At 39.6% G+C, this 12,551-nt stretch overlaps 2 protein-coding genes and 1 long non-coding RNA gene across 3 annotated transcripts in view; 1 reads left to right on the top strand and 2 right to left on the bottom strand.

Moving 5' to 3' along the window:
- The first annotated feature begins 263 nt into the window (after nt 1-263).
- Nucleotides 264-4,824, top strand: uevld (UEV and lactate/malate dehyrogenase domains). The gene is made up of 10 exons (XM_007561427.2): nt 264-360; nt 434-597; nt 1,139-1,280; nt 1,363-1,457; nt 1,567-1,672; nt 1,895-2,065; nt 2,139-2,303; nt 3,279-3,366; nt 3,457-3,580; nt 4,068-4,824. The coding sequence occupies exons 1-10, from the start codon at nt 315-317 to the stop codon at nt 4,230-4,232; spliced, it is 1,266 nt and encodes a 421-aa protein (XP_007561489.1). The 5' UTR covers nt 264-314; the 3' UTR covers nt 4,233-4,824.
- Nucleotides 2,942-12,551, bottom strand: part of LOC107837249 (uncharacterized) — a 25,581-nt gene continuing 15,971 nt past the window's right edge. Inside the window, exon 3 of the long non-coding RNA XR_001663259.1 lies at nt 2,942-2,954. This is a non-coding gene — a long non-coding RNA (uncharacterized LOC107837249). The remainder of the gene's footprint in view (nt 2,955-12,551) is intronic.
- LOC103144436 (USP6 N-terminal-like protein) overlaps nt 5,026-12,551 on the bottom strand; it is a 25,990-nt gene continuing 18,464 nt past the window's right edge. Inside the window, exons 8-14 of the mRNA XM_007561426.2 lie at nt 12,183-12,231; nt 9,607-9,727; nt 9,162-9,256; nt 8,951-9,016; nt 8,742-8,841; nt 8,237-8,389; nt 5,026-7,711 (exon numbers count right to left, since the gene is read on the bottom strand). Of these exons, the coding sequence (XP_007561488.1) occupies nt 6,303-7,711; nt 8,237-8,389; nt 8,742-8,841; nt 8,951-9,016; nt 9,162-9,256; nt 9,607-9,727; nt 12,183-12,231 (1,993 nt within the window). The 3' untranslated portion in view covers nt 5,026-6,302. The remainder of the gene's footprint in view (nt 7,712-8,236; nt 8,390-8,741; nt 8,842-8,950; nt 9,017-9,161; nt 9,257-9,606; nt 9,728-12,182; nt 12,232-12,551) is intronic.

The raw sequence follows: 12,551 nt of genomic DNA, 5'->3' as shown, positions 1-12,551 counted from the left end.
TTTTTTTTTGTTTGTTTGTAGCAGTTTGGTGTTGGCTTGCTGGTGTGTCTGAGCTCAAGGTCACAAATCTTTGCTCAAATAATCTCCAAGGGGATTTTTCTGGTAGAGGACTGAATTGGTCAATTAGTTGCGTCTAATTGACCAGCTGATGGGTTGACCAGGTCCTGATGCAGGAAACTGGCCAGGATCATCACAGTATTGCTGCCATGTTTGCACGTCAGAATGATGTAGCTTTCCTAAAATACATTTTCACAATACTGTGTTAACTAACAGGTGATGTATTGCGTTTTTCAGCATCCTCTGATAACAGCCAGATGGAGCTCCTGAAATTAACTGGCGTCATTCCTGTAAAGTATGATGGTAAGAATTTTACAAACACTCTCTATGCAGTTTTACATCAGAGGATGTTCTGATGGCAGCCTCTCTCCTTCAGGCCGCTCCTACAACTTCCCCATCGAGCTGTGGCTTCTGTACTCGTTCCCGTTCACACCTCCGATATGCCTCCTGAGGCCCACCTCCAACATGGTGATCAGAGAGGGAAAACATGTCGACGCGAAGGGACGGATCCACCTGCCGGTACTTCACAACTGGGATCATGTAAGCTTTCGCGTTTACTATCTATATTCTAAAATTGGACTCTAATTTGTGTCTAATTTGGCATTGGGACCTTCACTGACTCATAATCTTGAGTAAAAATACTGTGATTTCACATGTCTGTTACACTAAAATCTAATGTGGAATCAAACCTTTATTTTTTTTGTGAAAATAAAAAAAAAAGCATTTACTCCTACTGCTTTTAAAATACTATATTTTATCACTGGTGTAATACTGCTATACTATTTGATTACTCTCATGTTAGTAAATAGACCAAAGCAAAAATATAAACACAGTGCTAAACTTACAAGTATTTTTCTGTGTTCTATGAAGGAACACAAGTATAGGAAACCGATTATTAGCTGATAAATTAGCGAGTCTATCTGCTGAGTTAGCTAACCTGTAATCTGCTGCTTATCTTACAGCCTCGGGTTTTTGGGATCTTTTGGAACTATTGAAACAGTACATTTGACACTGTGTGTCTCATAACAACAACTATCGCAAGCCTAGCTGTGATGTTCTCATCAGCCTTACTCTGTTACAGCCCAGGTCGTCCGTCGTGGGTCTCCTGAATGAGATGATTTCCAAGTTTGAGGAAGACCCTCCGCTATCTTCCAGGACCACAGAAGACACCAAGGACCCCCATGAGCTCATGGCTTATGTGTCTAATCTGAAGATCAATGATGGTGCTGCTCTTTACATTCACTCTTAATTTTTACCTTCACAAATCAGACTTTTTTTTTTAATGTTATTTTATATTAACTTCAGGTGGGATCAGGCATCATGACCAGCAAAACATCAAAGTTTCAGTTGTTGGAGGAGGAGATTTGGGCATGGCGTGTGTGATGAGCATTTTATCTAAGGTAGCTACCTTAGTTTTTGACAGTGCAGCAGACAGGAATTTTTTTTTTGGTTTTGTCAAATGAGTTAATGCTACTGAGTTAATGCTTATCTCTTTTTCACATGGCGTAGTGTAATGTGGACAAACTAGTTTTTATCGACGTCGCTGAAAGCTCTTCCAAAGGCGGCGCCACGGATCTGGAAATCTTCAACCTGCCGAAGGTGCAGGTATCCAGAGGTACGTCACTTTCTGCTCCGTCATGTTATGACTCATCGCTACTTTCTGGCCAACAATACTTTTGGTGTTTGAAAGGACTCCTGGCGTTGTGCTGACAAGGTCTTTCCACGATGACTCACCACCTTGTTTGCTTAGTTTGACAACAAGTTTTTAAGATGTGGTTGTTTTCCTATAAGATTTTTAGGATTAAGTACAGACCATGTTAAATGTTTTATTTCGTAGATATTTCATCTTCGGCGGGGTCTAAGGTTATAGTGGTGACAGTCAACTCGTGGAACAACGACGAGTCGTATGTAAAGGTGGTCCAGACTAATGTTGATTTGTACCGAGGAATAATCCCCAATCTGGTACATCTTAGCCCCAATGCCATCCTGCTTATTGCCTCACAACCAGGTCAGTAACAGACACTTCTTCAAAGTTTTATTTTTTTATTGCCGTCGTATAACCTCAGCTCCTACCGATTCAGTGGACATCATGACACACGTTGCTTGGAGGCAAAGTGGTCTCCCTCCGACACGGGTGATTGGAGCGGGGTGTAACCTGGACTCCGAGCGTCTGAGCCACGTTCTGGATATTAATCTGAATACACACAAACCTGCCTGGGTCATAGGAGAGCTCTCAGACAATAAAGGTGAGTGGGAGATGGTTACATAAAGGTTTATGTTAATGCTGTTGTCACAAAAACCTGGTTTAACATTTACCCCGATGGATCTTTGAGTCAGGGTGTTCAGGTGCTTCTCAATATATGTTAATTTATTTTAGTAATAAAAAAAGTGCATTTAAAGCGAAGTTCACATATGGATTCATTACACTTTGTATAATACTTCAAATATATTTGGTTCTGATGTCTTTCGTCTTTCTATTGACAAAGCTACATAGATTATCTATGGGGTTTATATGTCACAATAATCCATGTTGCTTGTCACACTTTTTCCTTCCACACAACTTTCAGTTAAAATGCTTGAATATAGTATTCTTTGAATAGCCAGTTTCTTTAGCAATGTCTCTTGTGGGTAGCCCCTCTAGTGGAGGGTGTCGGTAAATTGGACAACAATCAACTCAGCCATCTTCCCTATGAGTATTTAGGCGACAGTATGACTATAAGAGAATATTTCTGTTTCAAATCGGTTTTCCTTGCTCTTACAAAATATTCCATATTCCTAACTTTAAAGTTTTTTGTTATATTTCTTTAGAAAATCTGTTGAGATGTACCTGTAAATTTCACATGACTCCTTGAGAGCAAAGGTGGGAAACAAAATTATTCCTCTTAATTTACTCAACTCTGACCAAAATAACTGAGAAAGTAAAATCTATTTTTTAACCATAGTGTAATATTTTCTGTGTGTAGTTACCTCTTTAGTTTTGCTTGTTTACAAATAAAAAAAAAACTCAGAATATTGGAAAAGTCAGTCTAAAACATTTTACTGTTTAACCTAATACAGTTATAAAATGTATCTGCCATTATTTTAACTTTCTTGTATTCGTCCCTTTTGCTCATCTGTACTGTTATTAGGGCAAGTTGTGTAGTTCTTCCAGCAGATCTTGCATGTGGTACATCATGCATACCATTAAGCTTACCAGTGTTTCTGTGTGTGTGTTTTGATAGTTCCTGTCATAAGTAACGTTGGACTGAGTTCTAACGGAGCACTTGAGATCGCCCCAGGATCTAATTCTACAAAGCCGTTGCTAGACAGGTACCTTTGCTACAAACATTGAGTTAAGGCACAGCTTTTATTAACGTCTTATCAATATTCATATTTTTATTTTTTATTTCTCCCATTCAGAGCATTTGATCTCATGAAAAATCGAGGCCAGCGGTCCTGGTCTGTTGGTCTTTCTGTTGCGGACATCACCAACACCATCTTGACAGATAAGATGAAGATTCACTCCATCTCCACACTGGCTCAGGTAGCTCTTAAGTTATTAAAACAATAGATCCACTATTACCAAGTCTCACACTACAGGTGTACGTCAGTGAATTGCAATCGCAATGAAAAGGTAATGTTAGTAGTTCCATTCAAACAGTGCAGCTCTGTATAGTCCTTCTTTGCATCTCAGTTATATGGCAGTCAGTAATTGTGTCAGTCAAGGAGGGTAAGCCCAAAAAAGGACATTAGTAAGACCCTAGATGGTCATAATGCTGTATCCAAGTGCAGGAACAATGGCGGTAGAAAAGGTGCATAACCAACCATGCAGCCTTCAGAATCAAAATTTAAAATTTTGTTAATTAGATTTTGAGAGATTCACAATGCATGGACTGAATCTGAGAAAATGAGTAGTACACAAAAGTATAAATGATGCAAATTCTCAAATAAAGTGGCATTGCACTATTCATCCAGGTGACTATATTTGAATTGATTTATTTATTTTTTTAATCTGCATTTTGCTTTCTTAGGGCTGGAGTGGTATAAGCGCAGAGGTGTTCCTCAGCTTGCCGTGCATTATGGGAGCAAACGGATCCGCTCGGTTGGCTGGAGTGACACTGGGACCTGAAGAAGACTCCAAGCTCAGGGAAAGCGTCAACTCACTCTTCGTCCTCATGAGTCAGATCAGAATATGAATGTAATGAGAAATCTGAGAATACTTGCTGCTGAATAGTCGGCGATGGACAGTGATTGCGCTGAAGTTTAGAAAAAAAAAGCCATGTAATTTCCTATGCCTGTTTCTCCTCAAAATGTGGACATCGTGTACTAAATCATTGTAAAATATATATATACATAATATGCACTTTTTTTTAGGTTGGAGGCATTGGAAGCTTATTTTGCACTCATGTTTCATTTTCTTTTATAGCCAAGGCATTTTATGCATAACATCTGAAAGATGAGTGCAGCCTTGGGTAACAACTCAATGTGGAAAATGCCATTCGGGATACCTTGTCTATTTATGCAAATATAATATAATTCTGAGTAAATCACAGTGTTGGATTATGAAGATGAACTATGCATATAGTAACCCAGAAAAGGTGTGGGCTATAGACCAGTAGACTGACTTAAATTAAGCTTTTGTATCTGCTGTCATCCTGTTTCCTTGCTCTTAATGTACTTTTTATGCAAAAAATCTCCTTGCATAATATGAACGGAAGCTACTCAAGACTTGTATATTTTGTAAGACTACATTATTTTGTTTTTATGCAATAAACATTTGAAAGCACACGATTGTTTGAAGAACATAACAAGACATGTATAGTTAATCTCTTTATATAAAACTCAAGTAGTTGCATAAATGCAGGTATGCTTTGGTCTTAGCCTCAGTTTTCATAATGACAACATTCCTTAAATGAGCAGTGATGTGTAATATGTGATGACATTCAACAACAACGCTCCAATACTCTGTCATGCCAAACATACATGTATGAATGCCAAAAACAGTACTTTATAGTGAGGCAATGCAAACACAGACCAAAGTCTTAAGCAGGAGACTGATAGAAAAACAAAGCTGCAACAGTTACTAAGTGTCAAAAAAACAAACAAAAAGAAAATACAGATTTTTGGACCCAAAATAGTATAACTTAATATTTGACCATGCTTAGCCCTCCCAGATCTGTTATGGCTCAGCCTCCATGTCTAAAGATTACTTTTTCTATTTAAATAAATAAATGACGCACACACACACAAACTACAGCTTTTTTCCTTTGAATTACACACTGAACTCTCCCGTGTTACTTGTATCCAAACTTGCTTTCTGAAAGTTAACGCAACACTGACTAGTAATAAAAAAAAAACTTTGTGGGGTGTGTTTTGTTTTCTGACCACTAGATGGAGCTATCCTCAAACGTGCCAACTTCTACTGAAAAACAAACGGCCAGTGCCAATATATTACATTAAGTCCCCAACGTTATTATATACATGAACATATACACAGTATATCATTGCTGTAAAAACATATATAACTGAAAGAGCTTCCTCCTCCCAAGCCCCCCAAAAATGAGTTCTGTAACACGTTTTATTTATAAAAGAGCCCCAGAGTGCCCACTACAACCTCCCAGGGAAAGAATCTGAAATGTCTAAAATACTTTGGTCTGCATTTACATTTGTCATTTATTGCACCATCCTTGCTGCTGCTGGTGTTTAGAACGTTAAGGAAATTGTAGTTTTATTAGCACTCCATGAATGCACTCTGGTTTAGTAGAAATCCTGCGTTAAGCTACGCTAATGACATTTTCTCAGCGTTTGACCAATGGAAGATTTGTGAGCCTGCTCACACTTTACTATAAACTCCAGCTGAACACTTTGACTAAAATGATGGTGTTAACTGGTAGCCCTTTCGTTAGAGTTGCTGTACTAAGTGCTCCATGTTAATATTAAGACACCTTTTTGGAAGAAAATTAGCATAGCTAGAGGTGGAAGAATGGTGATATGTGCATTAGCTTCTGTTCAAAAAGAAAACAAAATGCATTCCTATGACTAACCAACGGGCAGTCACACTTGTTGACATCAGTATTAAATACAAGTTTGACAACACTTCCATTAGAAACATGGTACAATTTTCACAGATGTGGATACAGTAGCTGGACATGAAAAATGCTATGTTACACATGCACGCGGAAATATTTGACAAACATTGGAACTACTGGCCCTTTTATCTTTACAACTGCTTTGAAAATCAATTAGATGAATTATCAACTGCCCAATCAAAAAGTCACTGATTTGGGAAGCTTTTGTCCAACAGGAGGCGTCCTACAGAAGTTTGGGCTGGACTGAACCCCTACCATACCCACCGGTGACTGTCCTGAGGACCTGGAGTGAGCTGGGGGAGACCCTGTGTAAAGCAAAGGTGCAGGGAAGGCAGAATGGTCTCTGGGGGCTCTGGAGAAATTCTTAGAGTAAACGGGTGATGAGGACCTGTTTGGGTCTGAGCAGAGGGCAGAGGTGCACTGAAATGGGGTGAGTTTGTCTGCAAAGCTGGGTGGTGGAGGAGGGATGATGGAATCATCCACCCAGCTGGCATCTCCTTTATATTCTGGTTCTTGGGGCAACTTGGGGAGGGCGCACATCACAGGGGGAAGAGGAGAGGGGGGAATAAAGAGAGGAGGTGGGGGAACAGGGAAGAAGGTAGGGTCATAGGCTCTGTCAGTAGCATGGGTGGAGTTGCTGTTCATGCAGGGAAATTCCTCAGGAGTAGAGGCAAGCAGTCTCTCCACAAAGCGATCCTCGTCATCAGCTTCAGAGAGATTATCATACTGAGACGTGTTGGAGGGCCTCCTGTCACCCATGGACCCAGGAACATAAAGGGAAACTGGGAACTTGGTTGGTTTTGAGGGTGGGACTCTGGGAGACGACGAGGAGGGTGATGTATGAACAAAGTGAGAGGAAGATTTTGTAGGAGAAGTATTTTTGTTTGTGAAGTTGTGTGGGGAAGGTTTTGGACTTGGTTTCGGTGATGGCTTCAATGGAACAACCAGCGGTGAGGCTGACCGAGGGGAAGGAGAGTGACGATGCAGGTCTGGATGAGTCCCAGGTCCCAGGCAGGGTGATTCCTGGCCCAGAGACCTTTGGTCAATCTGCTCAGGGTAAAACAATGGCGGAGGTGGTAGGTCAGGAAGATCCATGAATTCCTCCTCCGCTTGCATAGTCACAGCATCCAAAGGAGAGGGTTCATAGGGGGGAGGCCAATCCATGGACTCCTCCTGAGACTCTGCGTCAGTTGTCTGGCTCTCAGGTTTTCTATACTCTTGGCAAACCACTGGGGATGAAGTCTTCATATCTCTACCCAAACCTATGGAAATTGATGGTTTGTTTTCCTTTGGAGGTACTGGAGGTGATTTGCAATGCCTCAGGGAAGAAGGTGTTCCCTGTGTGGGGACAGCTACTGGAGACATTGAAAATGTGTTTGCTCCAGAGAGGCTCACTGAATTCTGGAGTTCAGAGGGAGAAGGAATCTGATGATTGGCGGTTGCATCTGTTTTCTGGGTCTCTATTATAGGCTTGTTGCTGGTCTGCAGGTTTATTTTCACCTCCGGATGCAAGCTAGGCTTCAGCGGCACAAGGACAACTGATCTCTCCTGACCCAGAGGCTTCTTTGGGAGCTCATCTGACTTGGCTAAAAAAAAAAAAAGAAAGAGAAAACAGGCATAAGAAGGAAACACTGAAAAATACAGTGCTTCTTGAGAATCATATTTTGTCACATTACCCTCAGTGTGCTTTTAATGGGTATTTTATTCACTAGGGCAATACAAAACCGTTGCAAAGTGGAAGTAAAAATATATGTGGTTTTCAAAATGTTTACATATAAAATATGAAAAATCAGTGATGTATTTTTATTCACCATATTTTATCTTGATACACCTAAATAAAATCCAGAGCAAGCAACTACCTTTAGAAGTCACAGAAGTACATAGAGTTCATCTTGTAAATTAATGTCTTGATAAATGCTGATTTATGCAGACATAAATCTGCATAAATGCATACTTATTTATTTATTTATTTTACTTTGTGATACTAATTTAGAAATGTTTTATCTTTTCTGTAACTTCACAACAGTCAAAGCAGCACTGCTAATCAGAGTTTGTCAGACAAAGTGATGCATGAGGCTTAAGAGCATGAAGACAATGAAACACTGCTGCACCTGGAGGAGGTTGATCCAACTTTTTACTGCGCAGCTCTGACATCGCCGTCTGTAGCTGTTCGACCACCAGATCATCCAGCAGGAGGAACGAATCCGCCAGCTGCTCCTGGAGAAACTCCCTTAAGTCCTCCAGCTGGAGCTTCATGAGGCGTTCTGATTGAACACAAGATATTGATGTAAAAACAGCTAAATTTATCTACCTAATAATGTTTTATTCCTAGTGTGGGGTAAATGAAAGATAGAAATGCTTGTTGACAATTCAACCATCTATTTAAATGAAAGAAATCAACCAATACGCTGAGAGAATGCTCAACTGTGCATCCAATGAAAAGTCAGCTTTTGATTCTTCTCCACACTAACGGGCCGCTTGTGTTATGCAAGGAAGCTTGCCTTGTAATCCACACAATGACACTCAGAAATCAGACAAGATGCCCAGGTACAGCAGTAACTCCCTCAGCGCAGCACATAAAGACAAAGATAAAACATACATGAGCTCCTCACTCACTTTTGTGCAACTTGAGGATTGTGTAAGCCATGGCGGTTAGTATCTTCTCTCCTTCCAATATGTAGATGTCCCACAAGCGGAGGGTGAGGGTGAATGGCGTCTGTTATGGAAACAGCAGAGTGGGAAAAATGGAATAAATAATTAAAAAACAACAGCAACAATTCAGACGGTTCATGTTTGAAAAGCTGAAAAAGCATCCAAACACTGACTCTGTCGATGAAGCACTGGAGAAACCATTTGGTGGAGTAAATCCCTGTCGTCATCTGCTCCTTGTCCTGTGGGGACACAAATCAACGTGGAACCGGGTCTCAGAGTAAATGTTCCAACAGAACTTGTTATAAATCTCAGTTTTCAAACCGGCTGAACATCGTGATGAAGCCACTGAGCTTAAGCATCAGTCAGACACGCACGGCGACTCACCAGGTGTTTCTTCAGCTTGGGCAGCATTCTGGAGAGGATGAGTTCATGATGAGTCTGGAAACGGTGCAACTTGGGAAATCCAGGAATGAAAAATCCTACAAGATAGGGAAAAGAAACTGACTGTAAGTGGTAATACGGCATGCAGTAATGACCGCAGCATTAACACTGCTGTGAAAAAGTATTTCCCACAAAACATTTCCTTAGTTTCTGATTTTTTTTGTAACGATCAAACAAACTTTTCCACCAGACAAACAAAACCTGAATAAAAACGTGCAGTTTTCACATGAAGATTATTTCTTTAATCTGTAAATTAAAGAAATCTGCACTGAGTGTGATTGTGGCCACTGCCAAAATCACATAAAAGATGGTTAAAAAGAGAGAGGGAAAAAAAAACCATTGGTCAGCCTTTTATTTTTGTACATCTGCATCTTCTCATTATCGTTACCGTGCATGGAGTGCTTGCTGTCGGTGAGGAGCTGGGATAAAGCCCAGAAGGCATCTTCCTCGTTTAGGTACATGAGTAGAATTGCAGCGATCTGACTCATGCCCTGGCAGTAGCTAACCTCCTGGAACAAAAACAGCAGAGCAAAGTGTTTATGTCAAACAGAGTGGACAAATGAGAGGGACTCATCATAATTTAATAAGGCACACTTATATAGGTCAAAATATAACGCACCTGAAAGTCTGATGTAACTGTATAAACAAACTGAATGGCTCTACTTAATTTTTGAAACAACAATTTACAGTAAACATTTTTCAAATATTTACAGTCATACACATACATTCTCAGTGTTGTTATGTTTTCCTGTTGAATTGCCACCAAGCTGGCATCGGAATGATTCACTGATTTACATGAAACAAGCCCTTGGCATTGGCAAACACAGTCACGCACATGGTATCTGTCCATATTAAGGAGGATTTGCTTTGCAGATGGAAATAGAAGCCCAAAATGTGTCCTTTCAAGGCCAAACGGTGAGTATAATTAGGGTTAAAGAGAGGTCAAACTGCACATTCCCTACATTTTTCTCTACCAGCACATATGTGAAAAAGTCAAACATCCTCCTCTCTATTTTGCCTTTCCTTTTTCTCTCTTAGCTCTCCCACTGACCCAATTTCTCTTGAGCATTGTGTGAGAAGAGTGGGAAAGGGAGAAAAAAGGAGCAACGCATGCCCATTTCCTCTGGCTCACGCACCTCCACCACAGAGGAACTGATGAAAAACCCCCTATCAGAAAAACAGTCCTGGGTGTGGGGTAGCACTTTAGACTGCTAGGTAGACAACAGCCGTCTGTATCTAGACAAATGTTAACTAGACCCTCTTAAAACACAGGAGTACATTTCTGAAGATGTATTAGATGCAGAAATATGAGGGTCTTAAAGTGGATACAAGATATGTTCAGTCTGGTAGGCTTTAGAAATAGTAACAGCTGTTACATAATTTCCTGTGAAGCTAATAGTAGCAGCATTTACTGGAAGAATATTTTTTCTGTGTCATGAAAAGATACGATGATCGGACCTTCTAGAATAATCTGTAAGTGGATGAGAGGAATTAAGCATTTACAGATAAATTTGTAACCCAAGGCTCGTTGCAGTACCATATTGCCACACCGAGAATTTTAGAGAAGTAAAATCTTTAATTTGAGTCATTTTATTCAGTTGGTGGGGGAGGGGGGATGTTAAGAGATAAACTCTTAATTTATCGCTAAGACGCGACCATGTGTCTTAGTGAAAACCACAATGGAGCGGGATCGTTCAGCTGAGCTTGAAATAGTATAAACAGGGGTGATCACTTGTTTACATGGTCCAAACAGTTCACGTTCACAGACAGGCGTTAAGACCCAAGTAGTGACAACACAAATATGGATTTCTATCCAGCCCCATGGCTAAAAGAAATTAGCCTCTGAATCATGTCCTATTTCTACACCAAAGGGAAATAGAAAGCTATGGATTACTAATGAGTTTAATTCAAAGTATAACTATAAAAATTACTTCACTTTCTTTGAAAGACATTATAAAGGGAATTAGTATTTGTGGCACCAGTAAATTTGTTAAAACCCATAAACATAGAATTAGTTCTTCTCCATTTTTTTTTAATTTTTTTTTTAGCTTGTGATCATGCTACTGCTGTAAAACTTTATTTATTTCAAGGCTTTACACATCTTAGGACAGGCATGGGAGAAAAGTTGTCAAAATCTGTACCTGTGTAAAATAATCTCATTAGTAGATATGGGTTTAACGTGGACGAGATTTAATAATACAGCAAAGATAGAAAAGACAAAAAATGTAAAATGGTAAACGGTCTGTATTGTAAAATGTCAATACTGTAAACATACCGGTGGCACAATTATCCTGTTTGTGGCTAAGCCCCACATGCGAGAGAAACAAACTCCAAGAACGTGTGACTGCAGAGTTATAATATATTTACATAGTAATATTACCTCTAAATCTAACTGGTTGGATTCTGAATCACTTTTATCAGAGGCTTGGTTCAACAAGACTTCCTTTTTCTTTTTAATATTAGTAATAGCAGGATGTTTGATGTCATAGAAATACAATAATAGAGTTTACGATGGCAAATTAGGATGTTGAACATCATTTGATCATATGTTTTGTTAGAAGCATAGATTATTTATTAGAGAATAGTTTTTCCTTGACAATGAAAACAAGAGCAATGTCATTATTATCTTATTTCAGTTATATAAACCAAATTCTTTAGCAGAGTTTGGTTTAATTATGTACGCAGATGAATAGCTGCTGGTGGTCACACTGGTAAATTCTGAAGGAGCAGATTCAGGCTTAACCACACTCCTAAATAAAAGCTCTAAATAGAGCAATAACAGATGGGTCTATAATGCTTAGCCAGCTCTACCGAAACTGAAAAGAAACCAACGCCACTGATGGACTTGTGGTTGGTGCGCCACTGATGTGTTACTTTCAAATGCAAGGCAAGTGCACGCAAAAAAAAAAAACTCTTGTTGCGCAAAACTGGGTTTGCACATATAGATTGTCAGAAAAAACTTACCGTGTTGTAGACAGAGTAAGCGGCCAGTACGTGAAACAGTTCTTGCTGTCTGGAGAGGGAACAAAAATAAAAAAAATGTTTAAAAACCTGATTAAACAAGGATGTGGTTCCCGAGACATAATCATGACAGTATTGAAACTCACAGGAATATTGTCCTGAGGGATCACATAACGACTGTTTAAGTGTTCTACATGTTAATGCTAGCAGGTCTTTTATGTTACATATATATATGTTAGTTGATGTTACTACTGCTGCTGCTGCTTGCGTGTTCTTATATTAACAAGTTCGGTTGCTTTTGGTGACGAGCAATTTTCAAGTCTTGCAACACATTGTCGTCTGAATTTGGGTCTGGTCTCTGACCACTGCTAT

Source organism: Poecilia formosa, unplaced genomic scaffold (genome assembly GCF_000485575.1).
Source record: "Poecilia formosa unplaced genomic scaffold, Poecilia_formosa-5.1.2 Scaffold126, whole genome shotgun sequence".
Lineage (NCBI taxonomy): Eukaryota > Metazoa > Chordata > Actinopteri > Cyprinodontiformes > Poeciliidae > Poecilia > Poecilia formosa.
The sequence above is the reverse complement of the archived record's forward strand: the minus strand, read 5'-3'. Positions and strand labels throughout refer to the sequence as shown.

Excerpts from the sequence above, each read along its gene's own strand:
- uevld (XM_007561427.2), top strand. The coding sequence starts at position 315 with ATGGAGCTCCTGAAATTAACTGGCGTCATTCCTGTAAAGTATGATG. Across the intron at positions 1,673-1,894 it reads GAAGGTGCAGGTATCCAGAG|ATATTTCATCTTCGGCGGGG; the intron begins GTACGTCACTTT and ends TTTATTTCGTAG. Across the intron at positions 2,066-2,138 it reads GCTTATTGCCTCACAACCAG|TGGACATCATGACACACGTT; the intron begins GTCAGTAACAGA and ends CTACCGATTCAG.